This window comes from Pristiophorus japonicus, chromosome 16 (genome assembly GCF_044704955.1).
Source record: "Pristiophorus japonicus isolate sPriJap1 chromosome 16, sPriJap1.hap1, whole genome shotgun sequence".
NCBI classification, from domain to species: domain Eukaryota; kingdom Metazoa; phylum Chordata; class Chondrichthyes; family Pristiophoridae; genus Pristiophorus; species Pristiophorus japonicus.
The window spans coordinates 128,343,028-128,361,123 of NC_091992.1; the positions used below are offsets into that span (position 1 = coordinate 128,343,028).

Below are 18,096 nucleotides of genomic sequence, written 5' to 3' on the forward strand. Positions count from 1 at the left end.
GAGGGTCTAGTGAGAAGGAGGAACTGAAGGATATTCTTATAAAGCGGGAAATTGTGTTAGGGAAATTGATGGGATTGAAGCCCGATAAATCCCCAGGGCCTGATAGTCTGCATCCCAGAGTACTTAAGGAAGTGGCCATAGAAATAGTGGATGCATTGGTGATCATTTTCCAACAGTCTATTGACTCTGGATCAGTTCCTATGGACTGGAGGGTAGCTAATGCAACACCACTGTTTAAAAAAGGAGGGAGAGAGAAAAGGGGTAATTATAGACCAATTAGCCTGACATCAGTAGTGGGGAAAATGTTGGAATCAATTATTAAAGATGAAATAGCAGCGCATTTGGAAAGCAGTGACAGGATCGGTCCAAGTCAGCAAGGATTTATGAAAGGGAAATCATGCTTGACAAATCTTCTGGAATTTTTTGAGGGAGTAGAGTGGACAAGGGAGAACCAGTGGATATGGTGTATTTGGACTTTCAAAAGGCTTTTGACAAGGTCCCACACAAGAGATTGGTGTGCAAAATCAAAGCACATGATATTGGGGGTAATATACTGATGTAGATTCTTTGAGGATATAACGAGCATGGTGGATAGAGGTGTACCGATGGATGTGGTGTATTTAGATTTCCAAAAGGCATTCGGTAAGGTGCCACACAAAAGGTTACTGCAGAAGATAAAGGTACACGGAGTCAGAGGAAATGTATTAGCATGGATCGAGAATTGGCTGGCTAACAGAAAGCAGAGAGTCGGGATAAATGGGTCCTTTTCGGGTTGGAAATCGGTGGTTAGTGGTGTGCCACAGGGATCGGTGCTGGGACCACAACTGTTTACAATATACATAGACGACCTGGAAGAGGGGACAGAGTGCAGTGTAACAAAATTTTCAGATGACATAAAGATTAGTGGGAAAGCGGGTTGTGTAGAGGACACAGAGAGGCTGCAAAGAGATTTAGATAGGTTAAGCGAATGGGCTAAGGTTTGGCAGATGGAATACAATGTCGGAAAATGTGAGGTCATCCACCTTGGAAAAAAAACAGTAAAAGGGAATATTATTTGAATGGGAAGAAACTACAACATGCTGCGGTGCAGAGGGACCTGGGGGTCCTTGTACATGAATCCCAAAAAGTTAGTTTGCAGGTGCAGCAGGTAATCAGGAAGGCGAATGGAATGTTGGCCTTCATTGCGAGAGGGATGGAGTACAAAAGCAGAGAGGTCCTGCTGCAACTGTACAGGGTATTGGTGAGGCCGCACCTGGAGTACTGCGTGCAGTTTTGGTCACCTTACTTAAGGATATACTAGCTTTGGAAGGGGTACAGAGACGATTCACTAGGCTGATTCCGGAGATGAGGGGGTTACCTTATGATGATAGATTGAGTAGACTGGGTCTTTACTCGTTGGAGTTCAGAAGGATGGGGGGTGATCTTATAGAAACATTTAAAATAATGAAAGGGATAGACAAGATAGAGGCAGAGAGGTTGTTTCCACTGGTCGGGGAGACTAGATAGGGGGCACAGCCTCAAAATACGGGGGAGCCAATTTAAAACCGAGTTGAGAAGGAATTTCTTCTCAAGAGGGTTGTGAATCTGTGGAATTCTCTGCCCAAGGAAGCATTTGAGGCTAGCTCATTGAATGTTTTCAAATCACAGATAGATAGATTTTTAACCAATAAGGGATTTATTGGAAGCGGGCGGGTAAGTGGAGCTTAGTCCACGGCCAGATCAGCCTTGATCTTGTTGAATGGCGGAGCAGGCTCGAGGGGCTAGATGGCCTACTCCTGTTCCTAATTCTTATGTTATGTTCTTATGTGGATAGAGAACTGGTTGACAGACAGGAAGCAGAGAGTCGGGATAAACGGGTCCTTTTCAGAATGGCAGGCAGTGACTAGTGGAGTGCTGCAGGGCTCAGTGCTGGGACCCCAGCTATTTACAATATACATTAATGATTCAGATGAAGGAATTGAGTGTAATATCTCCAAGTTGGCAGATGACACTAAACTGGGTGCCGGTGTGGGCTGTGTGGAGGACGCTAAAAGGCTGCAGGGTGACTTGGACAGGTTAGGTGAGTGGACAAATGCATGTCAGATGCAGTATAATGTGGATAAATGTGAGGTTATCCACTGGGGGCAAAAACAGGAAGGCAGAATATTATCTGATTGGCAGATTAGGAAAAGGCGAGGTACAACGAGACCTGGGTGTCATGGTTCATCAGTCGTTGAAAGTTGGCATGCAGGTACAGCAGGCAGTGAAGAAGGCAAATGGTATGTTGGCCTTCATACCTAGGGGATTTGAGTATAGGAGCAGGGAGGTCTTACTGCAGTTGTACAGGGCCTTGGTGCGGCCTCACCTGGAATATGATGTTCAGTTTTGGTCTCCTAATCTGAGGAAGGATGTTCTTGTTACTGAGGGAGTGCAGCGAACGTTCACCAGACTGATTCCCGGGATGGCGGGACTGACATATGAGGAGAGACTGGATCAACTGGGCCTTTATGCACTGGAGTTTAGAAGGATGAGAGGGGATCTCATAGAAACTTATAAGATTCTGATGGGACTGAACAGGCTAGATGCGGGAAGAATGTTCCCAATGATGGCGAAGTCCAGAACCAGGGGACACAGCCTTAGGATAAGGGGTAGGCCATTTAGGACTGAGATAAGGAGAAACTTCTTCACTCAGAGAGTTGTTAACCTGTGGAATTCCCTACCGCAGAGAGTTGTTGATGCCAGTTCATTAGATATATTCAAGAGGGAGTTAGATATGGCCCTTACAGCTAAAGGGATCAAGGGGTATGGAGAGAAAGCAGGAAAGGGGTACTGAGGGAATGATCAGCCATGATCTTATTGAATGGTGGTGCAGGCTCTAGGGGCCGAATGGCCTACGCCTGCACCTATTTTCTATGTTTCTATATTACTCAGTAAGATAATGAGACTAAAGGTCGATAAATCCCCTGGACCTGATGGCTTGCAACCTCGGGTCTTAAGAGAAGTAGCGGCAGGGATAGTGGATGCATTGGCTGTAATTTACCAAAATTCCTTGGATTCTGGGGAGGTCCCAGCAGATTGGATAAATGGTTTATTCTCGGGTTGGCAATCAATAACTAATGGGATGCTGCAGGGATCAGTGCTGGGACTCCAACTATTTAAAATCTATATTAACGACTCTGAAGAAGGGACCGAGTGTAATATAGCCAAGTTTGCTAACGATACAAAGATGGGAGGAAAAGCAATGTGTGAGGACACAAAAAAATCTGCAAAAGGATATAGACAGGCTAAGTGAGTGGGCAAAAATTTGGCAGATGTGGAGTATAATGTTGGAAAGTGTGAAGTCATGCACTTTGGCAGAAAGAAATCAAAGAGCAAGTTACTATTTAAATGGAGAAAGATTGCAAAGTGCTGCAGTACAGCAGGACCCGGGGGTACTTGTGCATGAAACACAAAAGGTTAGTGTTGTCTCGGATAAAGAGTCAAACTAGATACTGCAAGCTTAAAGTAAGTGTGACCATATTCCTTTATTACAGATCTCAGAGTGCCTCTCCAGTCTGTGAGGCGTCCTTATATACAGGTGCTCCCAAGGGATTGTGGGAAACACTGACTGATCTGGTTAGACATGGTAATTACAGGTTTACATACATAACAGTTAGTATGCAAGTACAGCAAGTGATCAGAAAGGCCAATGGAATCTTGGCCTTTATTGCAAAGAGGATGGAGTATAAAAGCAGGAAAGTCTTGCTGCAGTTATATAAGGTATTGGTGAGGCCACACCTGGAATATTGCATGCAGTTTTGGTTTCAATATTTACAAAAGGATATACTTGCTTTGGAGGCAGTTCAGAGAAGGTTCACTAGGTTGATTCTGGGGATGAGGGGGTTGACTTATGAGGAAAGGTTGAGTACGTTGGGCCTCTAATCATTGGAATTCAGAAGAATGAGAGGTGATCTTATCGAAACGTATAAGATTATGAGGGGGCTTGACAAGGTGGATGCAGAGAGGATGTTTCCACTGATAGGGGAGACTAGAACTATGGGGCATAATCTTAGACTAAGTGGCCGCCCATTTAAAACTGAGATGAGGAGGAATTTCTTCTCTCAGATGGTTGTAAATCTGTTGAATTCATGCCTGAAAGCGCTGTGGAAGCTGGGACATTGAATAAATTTTAGATAGGCAGCTTCTTAACCGATAAGGGATTAAGGGGTTATGGGGAGCGGGCAGGGAAGTGGACCCGAGTCCATGATCGGATCAGCCATGATCGTATTGAATGGCGGAGCAGGCTCGAGGTGCTGTATGGCTTACTCCTGCTCCTATTTCTTATGTTCTTATGTAAGATGTACAGTATAAAAAGCAGCATCAGTACAGGCATGTGTGTGAACTAAATTCATTCTTCTTGAAAATGCTGCACACTGTTCATTTTCTGGATAGCTAAAATCAGTAGCGGCATACTGTAATGTTGAAACCACAAGAAAGAAAAAATCACAATCACAAAGTTTCAAATGTAGCCAAGATTTTAATTAATCCTGTAAAACTAGAAATTTGCAAAGGAACATTAATGTTCCTGGATAGTACTGGGAGGGGAAAAAAAACATTTTGACTTCAGAATATTACATCTAACAATGGGATAAATCTACCAGGCGGTTTTCAGGTTTCAGGTACCTTTTCGATAGTCCCTGCACAAAGTTCTGTGAATCTGCAAATCTTCAGATTGCCCAGGAAAAGTGTTGAATTTCAGAAGAGCTCCCTGAAAGTGATACATCTGAAAATGAATGTCCCTTTCAATAGAGCTGTCTGTTACCCTCCAGTGGTTGGGATGGAAGAGTGGGAGACAACATAATGGAGATAGAGCAAGAATGGGCTGCTGCTTCATATTGTCTTCCTGAGGAAACGTTTCTCTTCCTCAGTGAACTCTCAACTAGGTTGAAATGAGTAATTACCCAGTCCCACCCCTTTGCCATGTATGGCATGGATACTTTTCTAACTTTCCAGAGCGGTTCCGTTTGCTCCCTGAGCAAGTTCTTATCAAAGAATAGGAATTCCATCAAAGTTGCAGCTCCTGAAGAAATCAGCCAAATGCCTCGTGACCATTTGCGTCCCCAAATGGGATGTAAAACCATATGCAGGTCAGTACAATATCCTTTGCCTGCTCCAGCAGTCTGAGGACTTTCCAGAAGGGGATTTCCACTATTGCACCCGCCTCTTGTTTCAAGAGGAGCAAAATCAACTGTTCCTCTTCTGGGCATAAGGGTACCACAGGTTCTTTTGACTACTGTAGTAATCCTGGTACATCAAAAGTATATTGAAGATATTTTGCCGCTGACCAGTGCAGTCCACTAGCTAGGTACAATGATAAACTCCCAACCCCCGACACAAGTTACTCCATATGACACACCATCACCAAAGATTTGTTTAAGGAGATCCTTTATGGCTTTTCAGATGATGCCCTCAATTTTGGCTTGTGCTTCTTTGGCATGTGCCGACACTGGTGGACTGATGATGATGTCAGTGGCCTGGGCTAAGTATCCAAGTCAACTTGCATAGGTACCAATGCCACAATGCTTGCATTGGTCAAAGTCAATAACTTTGCTGGTGGAGACCATGAAAATGCCTCGGCATCAAGCAACATCTTAGTCATCTAGTTAGCACTGATAATCAACTCTCAGCGCCTGGTTTGTACATCTGTAGTGGAGTTGTCGGTGAGATTTAATCAACCCTGAAATCGTCTCCTTTACCATTCAAGCTCTTTCAGAATGAGCCACAACTACAAAGGAGCACACCATCAAGCAATTCCAATCAAGTAGAAATGGGATTTAACATACCATATACCAGAGCTAGGACAAAATCAACTATTCAATTGGCCAAGATTCTTTTCCTGCAGTTTTCACCATCTTCAGAAGCCCTGGAGCTACATTTTAAGTAGTTCTGACGCACAATTAAATCTTAGCTTCAAGGAAGGCATCATAGGCGTCAGTTATGAGTGTCTGATGGTGAAAAGGCGGTGAGGCATTTGACAAGTTTTGAAACTTGCTACTCGCATGAAACAGTGGAAAATGTAACTGTAAAACTGAACTGTGGCTGAAAATTGTACAAAGCGTTAGTGAATGAAAACCCCGCGGTACCATCAAGCACTGTTCAGATTTAAAAGTTGCCAAAAGATTGTGAATTAGATCTAAAAATTGGAAAAGCAGCAAGAGCAAAGGAAAAAAAAACACATGAGGATCACTGCTGCAACAAAAAGGGCAAAACTACCATATTCTTGAATAACAAACTAGCATTAATATAGTGCATTTCACATCTCAGGACATCCCAAAATCGTTCACAGCCAAGTGCTATTACTGTTTTGTAGAAAAAAAAAGAACAGAATACAGACAGTGGCCAAGAAACATGAGGTGTGCGGAGAGAAAGTAAAGGATAAGATTACTGCAACTGAATCTCAAAATTTAAATGGAAGGACTTTCCTAATTGTGTGTAGGCTAAATAGGAAGACCACCAGAGTTATTGTTTACTTCTACAGTATTATAAATAATTAGCTGAAAAAGTTTATTTCTTCACACAATTTATAAATTATACCTTTTTTTCTCATCTTAAAAGTTGACAATGAATCCAATTTATTGGAGAATCCACAAATATGATATGAGTGACTCAAACGTGATTATTTTTCCATCTCATCTTCACATATGTGAATCATTAAGCACAACAAGGTCAGATCTGTTAAGTTTTATTTTTGTTTAAAAATGCATCATTCCTTTTTCAGCACCCCAACTCTGTTTCCACTGCCCAGATAGTGAGGAGGTAACTAACTCCTAGACCTCTGGGAATGCTGTTAGGTGTGCAGCAGCGCAACCCCAGGTTTTCTCTCCCACCCCACAAAGACATAACCCTCACCAGTTTAGGGAACTTATTGAATTTCCTACATTACAACAGTCACTACATTTCAAAAAGTACTTTATTGGCTGTAAAGCGCTTTGGGGCGTCCAGTGGTCGTGAAAGGTGCTATATAAATGCAAGTCTTTTTTTTCCTTTAGGGATGGAAATCAGGATTGAGAAGGAACTGTATTCATGGCAACAACCCACATCCTACAATTCACTCAGTGTAGATTCATGCACTAGGCTCAAAGACAGTTCAATTTAAAAAAATCTAATTAATTCAATTAGAATCTAATTTAACATCTAAAACTAATTTACTGTATTATTTTTACAACTTCACCTGTGCCAAAATATGAATAGACCAACAATGTTCTCTAATTTAGGACCGAGATGAGGAGAAACTTTTTCACCCAGAGCGTGGTGAACCTGTGGAATTCTCTACCACAGAAAGTTGTTGAGGCCAATTCACTAAATATATTCAAAAAGGAATTAGATGTAGTCCTTACTACTAGGGGAATCAAGGGGTATGGCGAGAAAGCAGGAATGGGGTACTGAAGTTGCATGTTCAGCCATGAACTCATTGAATGGCAGTGCAGACTCAAAGGGCCGAATGGCCTACTCCTGCACCTATTTTGTGTGTTTCTATGTAATCATCCATAAAGCACATTCCCAAGATTTCTGCAATTTATTTGCAAAATGTTTCTAAAACATTACAAGAATGCTGAATTTTTGTTATTTGAGACCCAAAGTAAATGTACTTACAGCAATGATGAACACTGAAAATGTCAGATCAGAAACTTAAATTCAACATTCATCTGTAATATATTAAATTTGATATGTATGCCTCACACTCCTTAATTAGGTATCAAATGATGTGACTTAGTCATGCCTGTAGCTATACACTTCTAAGACTAGATACAGGAACAGAATTTGTAGAGCCCATTCCTGTACCTATACGATCACCAAGGGAAATGGCTTTGCCCTGACTTTCCATGGACAAAGCCATAGGAGATCCTTTGGTGTAACAAAATAATACTGGCAGATCTGATTGAGATTCTAATATTATAAATTCTAATTCAAGATTCAACACATTGCAAGTTTGTTAACAATCTTTTTTTTTTATAAATCAAGGCTTGGTCATTAGATTGCTTATCAATACCCTCCAACTTGTTTGGGTCAGTTGAGATTTAATGTGAAAATGTACTGTTAATCTGCTGGTATATTGAATTCAAGTATCAATGTACTGCACCATGGTGAACTGAATTCAAGCATCAACATGCTGTACCATGAAGCAATGAGACATGGGTTTACACATGATTCGCACAGGAAGGGTAAAAACAATTGGAGTCAACCGACATTATAAAAACGCACCGCTCAGCAGTTAGCACAGGTTGATTGGCAATGAATAATACATAAATATGAGGTTGTTTGTGGGAAAAAAAGCAGCAAGTATCAAAATGGCACAAAAATTCATTTATAGTCTCACAACTGAAAGCCAGATTGCTTCAGTTTAGCTAAATGAATTATAAGCCTCATTAATTATGAATGCACTTTTGTTTTACATACATACACTCTAGGAAATGCATAGCCATTTTTTCTCAAGATTCCTGAATGTACTTGGTGAGAAAGTCTCTCACTTCTGAGATGTGAGCCATTTCTTTCATAGTAGTATCTCGGTTTCTGAGCTGTACTAAGCCATTTTCTAGCGTGGTGTCACTGATGACAACGGTGAAGATCACACCCATTTCATCATACCTGCCAAAAGAGAAAATCAAGTAACTTTGATACAGTACGTGAGCACTTGCTAAAGATATTGCTTGACATTTGCTTTGAATTTTTTTATATGTAAATATAAACTGAGGGGCTGCTCCTCAGTTGGAGTCTGGAGTTTCCCTTCATATTATAACTATTATTAAACTTTCATCATAAATCAGATGCATCTTTCTCCTGTTTGATGTGGCAATTGAATCAGGTCACAAATTATACATTTTCCCTTCTGAATGGTATGATGCGATTATTCCATCACAAACCCCCCACCCCCCCAACCCTCTCACAATGAATAAGAGAAGGCAATGAAGGTCAAAGTTTAAAAGCCATCAATTTTTAGGAGAATACTTTAGACAAACTGGTCAAAGTGGCGCAACTGTTTATAATCTGATCACCCAGCGAAGAAAGAAAATTGCTGCTTCCAGTTTAGACTGAATAGCTGAACTTTTTAAAAAGATGAAAGTATTTATATTATAAAAGGAAACAGTCTTACAAATAAAATGCATTTTTAAGTATTGCTGTATCTAAATGATTTAGTATTTTCTATGCTAAATTATAGGGAAAGAAAAGTCTAAGGAAGAGTATTCTTTGGTTCAAAGTACTACATATTTTAATAGAACTGTCTATTCTTTTTCAAAAACATCAATTTTATTGCTGATATTGGAGACCTTCAAATAATGTTTTCCTCACTGCTAAACAGCTCTGATAACTTATTAGAAAATCAGCAGTGTCAACAGTGGAAGAAGGTGCAACTCTAGACCAGCCCGAGATCTACAGAGCTGTACAACCCAACAAGACTGTGCTACTGGCTAGGAAATTTGAAGCCCCAGTATGTTTTCGAAGGACCTGGCAGTTCCAGGATGATTCTCAGGCCAGTGTGAAGACACATGCTATTTGCAATGGAGCCACTCCAGGGAGTTACTGATGATCATCATTGGAACTACCAAGCTGCAAAGGAAACATTACTGAAGGGTTTCTCATGTTAGCAGTAAAATTGTTTTACAATTTTTAAAAAAAATGTCTGGTACTTACTTCTATAAAAAGACAAGTTATTTGTAGCAAATGAATCTCTTTAGACCCTCCATTCTATTGAGCACAGCACACCGATGCTGTAACCTATAGATAGAAGTTTGTGTCTGTGATGTAACCTATAGATGTAGGCTCATGCCTACGATAAGCACCAGCAAAAATGAGATACTTCTCCAATTTGCCCGAGGGCCAATCTGGTTAGTGTTCTAGTGGCTGCCTCAAAGTCACTACTGGAAGCTAAGGGTCAAATTACTCAGCACCATGTTGGTTATAGATGGTATGTGGCTCAGGAAGGAAAAAGAATAAATGGGCCGGATCTTGCTGAGCGGGGTATCTCTCGGCATGCCCTGTTAGTTGGACTATTTACTGCACCGTTCAGCTCAAAAAATGTTTGTGCCATAACTTGCTGGAAGTGCGAGCTGATAATGACGTGACGAGGGCAATGGGGCATCTGGGACCTCAGTGAACAGTGGGACCAACTGTGTATCTTCTTAACCAATGAGATTTATGGATTGAAAGGGGGGAAAAAAGTGAGAAGGCGGGTGAATTAGAGTGGGTGAATTAGTCAAATCGAGTAGAGAGAGGAAAAGATTGGATTAAGAGAAAAAAAGAGACAAAAAAGAAACAGCAAGAAAAAAACATTTTTTTTATGATCTCCAAGGAAAATTTACCTCTTGAAGGAATGAGACTCCACAGTTTAAATTGTTCAATTTCTGGACCCGAGGGCTTGATTGGCACTGCATTAACAATTATCACAGTTAAAAAGATACTTGCACTGTTATTTGCAAGACTGAACTTTTGTGGCTAGTTTAATGGGCAATTAATGTGCAAATTCAACAGCTTCTTAAAAATAATGGGGAGGCTAAGGGTAAGATCTATCCGCCGAAGGGTCATTGACCCGAAATGTTAACTCTGATTCCTCTCCACAGATGCTGCCTGACCTGCTGAGATTTCCAGCATTTTCTGTTTTTATTCAAGATCCACAGTATTTTGCTTTTGTGTAAGGGTGAGATGCCATTTGTGCAGATTTTCAACTCACGGCGTATCCCTTAATCCCCTGAATTTATTGGCCAACTTGTTCATAAATAATGGTGTGTGTCGTTAAGAGGCAGTTATTTTTCCAGCAAGATCCAGCCCATTGGCTTTTAACCTTTTCTGTTTTGCTGATTCTTCTAATATTTTTGTTTGAGCTGAATGGCTGCGAGAAAAAAAAGTGTGTGATGAATTATTGAGCCTAATAGTTATGAGCAAACCAAATTAACAAAGTTAATATAAAGAAGGGCGAAGAGGTCCAAAAAATTGGACCTTTTTAAAAGGGAGGCCTGGGGTTGACACACAAGTGACCATCATAAATTAATTGATTTCAAAAAGGATTTGATCTTAAAGGACTACACATAAAGCAAGGCATTTTAAAATTACAGATTAAGTATTTAGTTTAAACAATTAAAACTATCCATTCAATTGCAATGGCAAACAAAAACTACTTACTTTATGGATAGCTGCTCCAATGAAGTGTGCATGGTTTCCAGGTAGCCAGGCCACACGGTGATTCTTTTCTCTAACATCTCACGGAATAGCCCCTCACACACCTAAAATATAAAGACTAGAATGGCTAAAAGCAAACTGGAATAACCGAACATCTGAAATAGGGACCAAAAATGCTAGAAATACACAGGTCAGTCAGAATCTGAAAAGACAGATTAAAAGAGAAGGGACAATGGCTGTTCACCCCTCCCTCTTTCTTTTGGTCAATCCTGTAAAGAGTTCATCTGCCTTACCCTTCTGGTTCTGACAAAGTCTCTACCCAAAATGGTAACTTATCCTTTCCCATTTTAGATGCTCATGTACATTTTCTTTTTTTTTTTAAATGAAGTAGAGATGGTAACTGTGTAGTCACGTGACTTTTATCGAAACACACAGTCTATCAAACTGTTTCTTAACTCTGTACCAAACATTTCAGAAATTAACCAACACCACTGGACTACTCACCCACACATCGAGCTCTATTTGCAGAGACTTGCATTGTTCTCTTTTTATTTTAAAAAAGAAGTAGAAAGAAATAGAAAGGTGACGTCACAGCCAAGGGGGTAAGTGATTGGCTGGTGACTGGTAAGTAGTTTTTCTTTTTTCTCTTCTATATCAGTGAGTAACTTTTAGCACTGTTGTTGCCAATTTAAGTTAATCTAAGGTTAAGTCATGGCAGGCGAGCTCGGACAAGTGTTATGCTCCTCCTGTACTATGTGGGAAATCAGGGACGCCTCCGGTGTCCCTGACGACTACGTGTGCGGGAAGTGTATCCGCCTCCAGCTCCTGACGGTCCGCGTTGCGGAATTGGAGCTGAGGGTGGATTTACTCTGGATGCTGAGAATGACTTGAGTAGCACGTGTAGCGAGTTGGTCTTACCGCAGGTGAAGGGTCCACAGCCAGTTAGGGAATGGAAGACCAGCAGGAAGAGCAGTGCAATGAAGGTAGTGCAGGGGTCCCCTGCGGTCATCCCCCTGTAAAATAGATACACCGCTTTGAGTACTGTTGAGGGGGATGACTCATCAGGGGAGGGCAACAGCAGCCAAGTTCATGGCACTGTAGCTGGCTCTGCTGCACAGGAGGGCAGGAAAAAGAGTGGGAGAGCGATAGTGATAGGGGATTCAATTGTAAGGGGAATAGATAGGCGTTTCTGCGGCCGCAACAGAGACTCCAGAATGGTATGTTGCCTCCCTGGTGCAAGGGTCAAGGATGTCTCGGAGCGGGTGCAGGACATTCTGAAAAGGAAGGGTGAACAGCCAGTTGTCGTGGTGCACATTGGTACCAACGATATAGGTAAAAAAAAGGGATGAGGTCCTACGAGACGAATTTAAGGAGCTAGGAGCTAAATTAAAACGTAGGACCTCAAAAGTAGTAATCTCGGGATTGCTACCAGTGCCACGTGCTAGTCAGAGTAGGAATCGCAGGATAGCTCAGATGAATACGTGGCTTGAGCAGTGGTGCAGCAAGGAGGGATTCAAATTCCTGGGGCATTGGAACCGGTTCTGGGGGAGGTGGGACCAGTACAAACCGTACGGTCTGCACCTGGGCAGGACCGGAACTAATGTCCTAGGAGGAGTGTTTGCTAGTGCTGTTGGGGAGGAGTTAAACTAATATGGCAGGGGGATGGGAACCAATGCAGGGAGACAGAGGAAAACAAAACAGAGACAAAAGCAAAAGACAGAAAGGAGATGAGTAAAAGTGGAGAGCAGAGAAACCCAAGGCAAAAAACAAAAAGGGCCACTGTACAGCAAAATTCTAAAGGGTCAAAGTGTAATAAAAAGGCAAGCATGAAAGCTCAGTGCCTCAATGCAAGGAGTATTCGGAACCCAGTAGAGGGCTCTGAGCTAGTTAGAGTGGGTGAGAGCTCAGATGAACAGGACCCCAAGAAAGAATGCAAAAGGCAGGAGGCAACAGAGCAGAGTAGCACTTGGGTAAGTGTAAACCACAAGGTGATAGGAAGGGACAATATGTATGAATATAAAGGGGCTGCAGGAGGGGTCAAAACTAAAAATCATGGTTTAAAAACTAGTATTAAAACACTCTACCTAAACGCATGCAGCATTCGAGATAAAGTAAATGAGTTGACGCCACAAATCATTACAAATGGGTATGATTTGGTGGCCATTACAGAATCGTGGTTGCAGGGTGGCCAAGGCTGGGAATTAAACATACAAGGGAAAGGTGGTGGGGTAGCTCTGTTAATAAAGGATGATATCAGGGCAGTTGTGAGAGACGATATTGGCTCTAATGAACAAAATGTTGAATCATTGTGGGTGGAGATTAGAGATAGTAAGGGGAAAAAGTCACCCGTAGTTTATAGGCCCCCAAATAATAACTTCACGGTGGGGCGGGCAATAATCAAGGGAATAATGGAGGCATGTGAAAAAGGAACGGCAGTAATCAAGGGGGATTTTAACCTACATATCAATTGGTCAAACCAAATCGCACGGGATAGCCTTGAGGAGGAATTCATAGAATGCATATGGGATTGTTTCTTAGAACAGTATGTTACAGAACCTACAAGGGAGCAAGCTATCTTAGATCTGGTCCTGTGTAATGAGACAGGAATAATAAACGATCTCCTAGTAAAAGATCCTCTAGGAATGAGTGATCACAGTATGGTTGAATTTGTAATACAGATTGAGGGTGAGGAAGTAGTGTGTCAAACGAGCGCACTATGCTTAAACAAAGGGGACTACAGTGGGATGAGGGCAGAGTTAGCTAAAGTAGACTGGAAACACAGACTAAACGGTGGCACAATTGAGGAACAGTGGAGGACTTTTAACGAGCTCTTTCATAGTGCGCAACAAAAATATATTCCAGTGAAAAAGAAGGGCGGTAAGAGAAGGGATAACCAGCCGTGGATAACCAAGGAAATAAAGGAGAGTATCAAATTAAAAACCAATGCATATAAGGGGCCAAGGTTAGTGGGAAACTAGCAGATTTGGAAAATTTTAAACGACAGCAAAGAATGACTAAGAAAGCAAAAAGAAAGGAAAGATAGATTACAAAAGTAAACTTGCGCAAAACATAAAAACAGATAGTAAAAGCTTTTACCAATATATAAAACAGAAAAGAGTGACTAAAGTAAATGTTGGTCCCTTAGAAGATGAGAAGGGATATTTAATAATGGGAAATGTGGAAATGGCTGAGACCTTAAACAATTATTTTGCTTCGGTCTTCAGTGGAAGACACAAAAACCATGCCAAAAATTGCTGGTAACGGGAATGTGGGAAGGGAGGACCTTGAGATAATCACTATCACTAGGAGGGTAGTGCTGGACAGGCTAATGGGATTCAAGGTAGACAAGTCCCCTGGTCCTGATGAAATGCATCCCAAGGTATTAAAAGAGATGGCGCAAATTATAGCAGATGCATTCGTTATAATCTACCAAAATTCTCTGGACTCTGGGGAGGTACCAGCGGATTGGAAAGCAGCTAATGTAACGCCTCTGTTTAAAAAAGGGGGCAGACAAAAGGCAGGTACCTATAGGCCGGTTAGTTTAACATCTGTAGTGGGGAAAATGCTTGAAGCTATCATTAAGGAAGAAATAGCAGGACATCTAGATAGGAATAGTGCAATCAAGCTGACGCAACATGGATTCATGAAGGGGAAATCATGTTTAACTAATTTACTGGAATTCTTTGAGGATATAACGAGCATGGTGGATAGAGGTGTACCGATGGATGCGCTGTATTTAGATTTCCAAAAGGCATTCGATAAGGTGCCACACAAAAGGTTACTGCAGAAGATAAAGGTACGCGGAGTCAGAGGAAATGTATTAAGCATGGATAGAGAATTGGCTAGCTAACAGAAAGCAGAGAGTCGGGATAAATGGGTCCTTTTCGGGTTGGAAATCGGTGGTTAGTGGTGTGTCACAGGGATCGGTGCTGGGACCACAACTGTTTACTATATACATAGATGACCTGGAAGAGGGGACAGAGTGTAGTGTAACAAAATTTGCAAATGACACAAAGATTAGTGGGAAAGCGGGTTGTGTAGAGGACAGAGAGGCTGCAAAGAGATTTAGATAGGCTAAGCGAATGGGCTAAGGTTTGGCAGATGGAATACAATGTCGGAAAATGTGAGGTCATCCACCTTGAAAAAAAAAACAGTAAAAGGGAATATTCTTTGAATGGGGAGAAATTACAACATGCTGTGGTGCAGAGACCTGGGGGTCCTTGTGCATGAAACTCTTTTAGAGTCTACCTGCAAAACATAAAACATTTATCCCAAAAAGTTAGTTTGCAGGTGCAGCAGGTAATCAGGAAAGCGAATGGAATGTTGGCCTTCATTGCGAGGGATGGAGTACAAAAGCAGGGAGGTCCTGCTGCAACTGTATAGGGTATTGGTGAGGCCGCACCTGGAGTACTGCGTGCAGTTTTGGTCACCTTTCTTAAGGAAGGATATACTAGCTTTGGAGGGGGTACAGAGACGATTCACTAGGCTGATTCCGGAGATGAGGGGGTTAGCTTATGATGATAGATTAAGTAGACTGGGTCTTTACTCGTTGGAGTTCAGAAGGATGAGGGGTGATCTTACAGAAACATTTAAAATAATGAAAGGGATAGACAAGATAGAGGCAGAGAGGTTGTTTTCACTGGTCGGGGAGACTAGAACTAGGGGGCACAGCCTCAAAATACGGGGGAGCCAATTTAAAACCGAGTTGAGAGGAATTTCTTCTCCCAGAGGGTTGTGAATCTGTGGAATTCTCTGCCCAAGGAAGCAGTTGAGGCTAGCTCATTGAATGTATTCAAATCACAGATAGATAGATTTTTAACCAATAAGGGAATTAAGGGTTACGGGGAGCGGGCGGGTAAGTGGAGCTGAGTCCACGGCCAGATCAGCCATGATTTTGTTGAATGGCGGAGCAGGCTCAAGGGGCTAGATGGCCTACTCCTGTTCCTAATTCTTATGTTCTTATATTATGATCAGTAGATTCTCCAGTGGTCATGTAGGATTGCCTGTTTTCAAAATTTTCTAGCCACGTAGCTTGCTTTTTGTTTGAAACTTCCTATCTCTACAATTCTGGTTTGCTGCTGGTTTAATTTCAAGCCAATCAACAAAGTGTTACAAGTGATAAGAAATGTGTGGAAGCTATATTTATAACCGCATATTGTATATATAACACTTAAGTGTATAAGGCTGCAGTGGGTTTCTAAAGATTACATTAAATTATTTTATGGTTTCTCCAAAACTATTTTAGGTCTTTGAATTTTTACTGATCACTGATCAAATTAATTCGTTAGCTGGTATAGATGTTAAATGCACAATTATTACACCATGTGCTGCTTTAAAAATCTCCACTTACTTAAAGTGGCCAGTTCATGTGACCGATTCATAATAGACCTTTAAACTTCAAATTACGAACAGATTGTTTCTTAATGAGTTTGAAAAGTGGCAATATTTGACAGAGTTGCTATTTTCATGGTACTTTGATGTTTGCTAGATTTATTTTATTTGGAAACACAAAAGGGCAGTGTCTAAATTAAATTAGTGAATTTCAAAGAGCATTTACAGAAATATAAAATTTGTTTCAAATATGTACTTTGTAATACCTATGATTACAAAATAGTTATTTGACTGAGCAATTTATATTCCATTTTATATAAACCATTTTATTATGCATGTGGCCCACAGGCAATTAACGGACCATTAGAACATTCAGGTTCCAAAAGCACACCTAGCAGAAAGTCCTCAAAGATGAAAGCTTTAGTGTCGAACCCGAAACGGTGGGATGGCTTCAAACATAATTCTAAAATTCAGATACTCCAACAGATGTTGCAGGGCCACGTGACTGAAAGCAGCTTGGTTTGAACGAAACAAAGTAATTCCATTAAAAACATCAGTGACATATTTTCATGGCTTTTAGAGTTCTTCACAAAAATACACACCTGTCGCAACTCAACTGTAGGTCCCTTGCCCATGTTCAAACCCACTTTAATCGGAGCTAGAAATGGATGGAGCTTTAGCACCTAAAATGCAGCAGACACATCAATGTTATTCCCAGCTATTTTCAAAGCAAAGGTTAAACAGACTAAACAACAGCCTTAAATTAGCTTTCTAAATACCGGTTAGCCTGACGTCAGTAGTGAGGGAAAATGTTGGAATCAATTATTAAAAGATGAAACAATGGGATTGTTTCTTAGAACAGTATGTTACAGAACCTACAAAGGAGCAAGCTGTCTTAGATCTGGTTCTGTGTAATGAGACAGGAAAAATAAACGATCTCCTAGTAAAAGATCCTCTAGGAATGAGTGATCACAGTATGGTTGAATTTGTAATACAGATTGAGGGTGAGGAAGTTGTGTCAGAAACGAGCGTACTATGCTTAAACAAAGGGGACTACGGTGGGATGAGGGCAGAGTTGGCTAAAGTAGACTGGAAACACAGACTAAACGGTGGCACAATTGAGGAACAGTGGAGGACTTTTAAGGAGCTCTTTCATAGTGCGCAACAAAAATATATTCCAGTGAAAAAGAAGGGCGGTAAGAGAAGGTATAACCAGCTGTGGATAACCAATGAAATAAAGGAGAGTATCAAATTAAAGACCAATGCGTATAAGGTCGCCAAGGTTAGTGGGAAAATAGAAGATTGGGAAAATTTTAAACAACAGCAAAGAATGACTAAAAAAGCAATAAAGAAAGGAAAGATAGATTATGAAGGTAAACTTGCGCAAAACATAAAAACAGATAGTAAAAGCTTTTACAGATATATAAAATGGAAAAGAGTGACTAAAGTAAATGTTGGTCCCTTAGAAGATGAGAAGGGGGATTTAATAATGGGAAATGTGGAAATGGCTGAGACCTTAAACAATTATTTTGCTTCGGTCTTCACAGTGGAAGACACAAAAACCATGCCAAAAATTGCTGGTCACAGGAATGTGGGAAGGGAGGACCTAGAGACAATCACTATCACTAGGGGGGT

At 41.1% G+C, this 18,096-nt stretch overlaps 1 protein-coding gene across 3 annotated transcripts in view; it reads right to left on the reverse strand.

Moving 5' to 3' along the window:
• Positions 1 to 4,494: 4,494 nt before the first annotated feature.
• Positions 4,495 to 18,096, reverse strand: part of polg2 (polymerase (DNA directed), gamma 2, accessory subunit) — a 47,542-nt gene continuing 33,940 nt past the window's right edge. The window contains exons 7-10 of one of the 3 annotated variants that reach the window (XR_011587320.1): positions 17,064 to 17,144; positions 12,049 to 12,143; positions 11,134 to 11,234; positions 8,516 to 8,604 (exon numbers count right to left, since the gene is read on the reverse strand). Coding sequence is in view for 2 of the 3 variants with exons in the window: in XM_070857866.1 (XP_070713967.1) it covers positions 8,448 to 8,604; positions 11,134 to 11,234; positions 17,064 to 17,144 (339 nt within the window). In the remaining variant the exon portion in view is untranslated. Of the gene's footprint in view, positions 8,605 to 11,133; positions 11,235 to 12,048; positions 12,144 to 17,063; positions 17,145 to 18,096 lie in introns of all 3 variants that reach the window. The other 2 variants (XM_070857866.1, XM_070857867.1) reach the window with 2 other exon arrangements.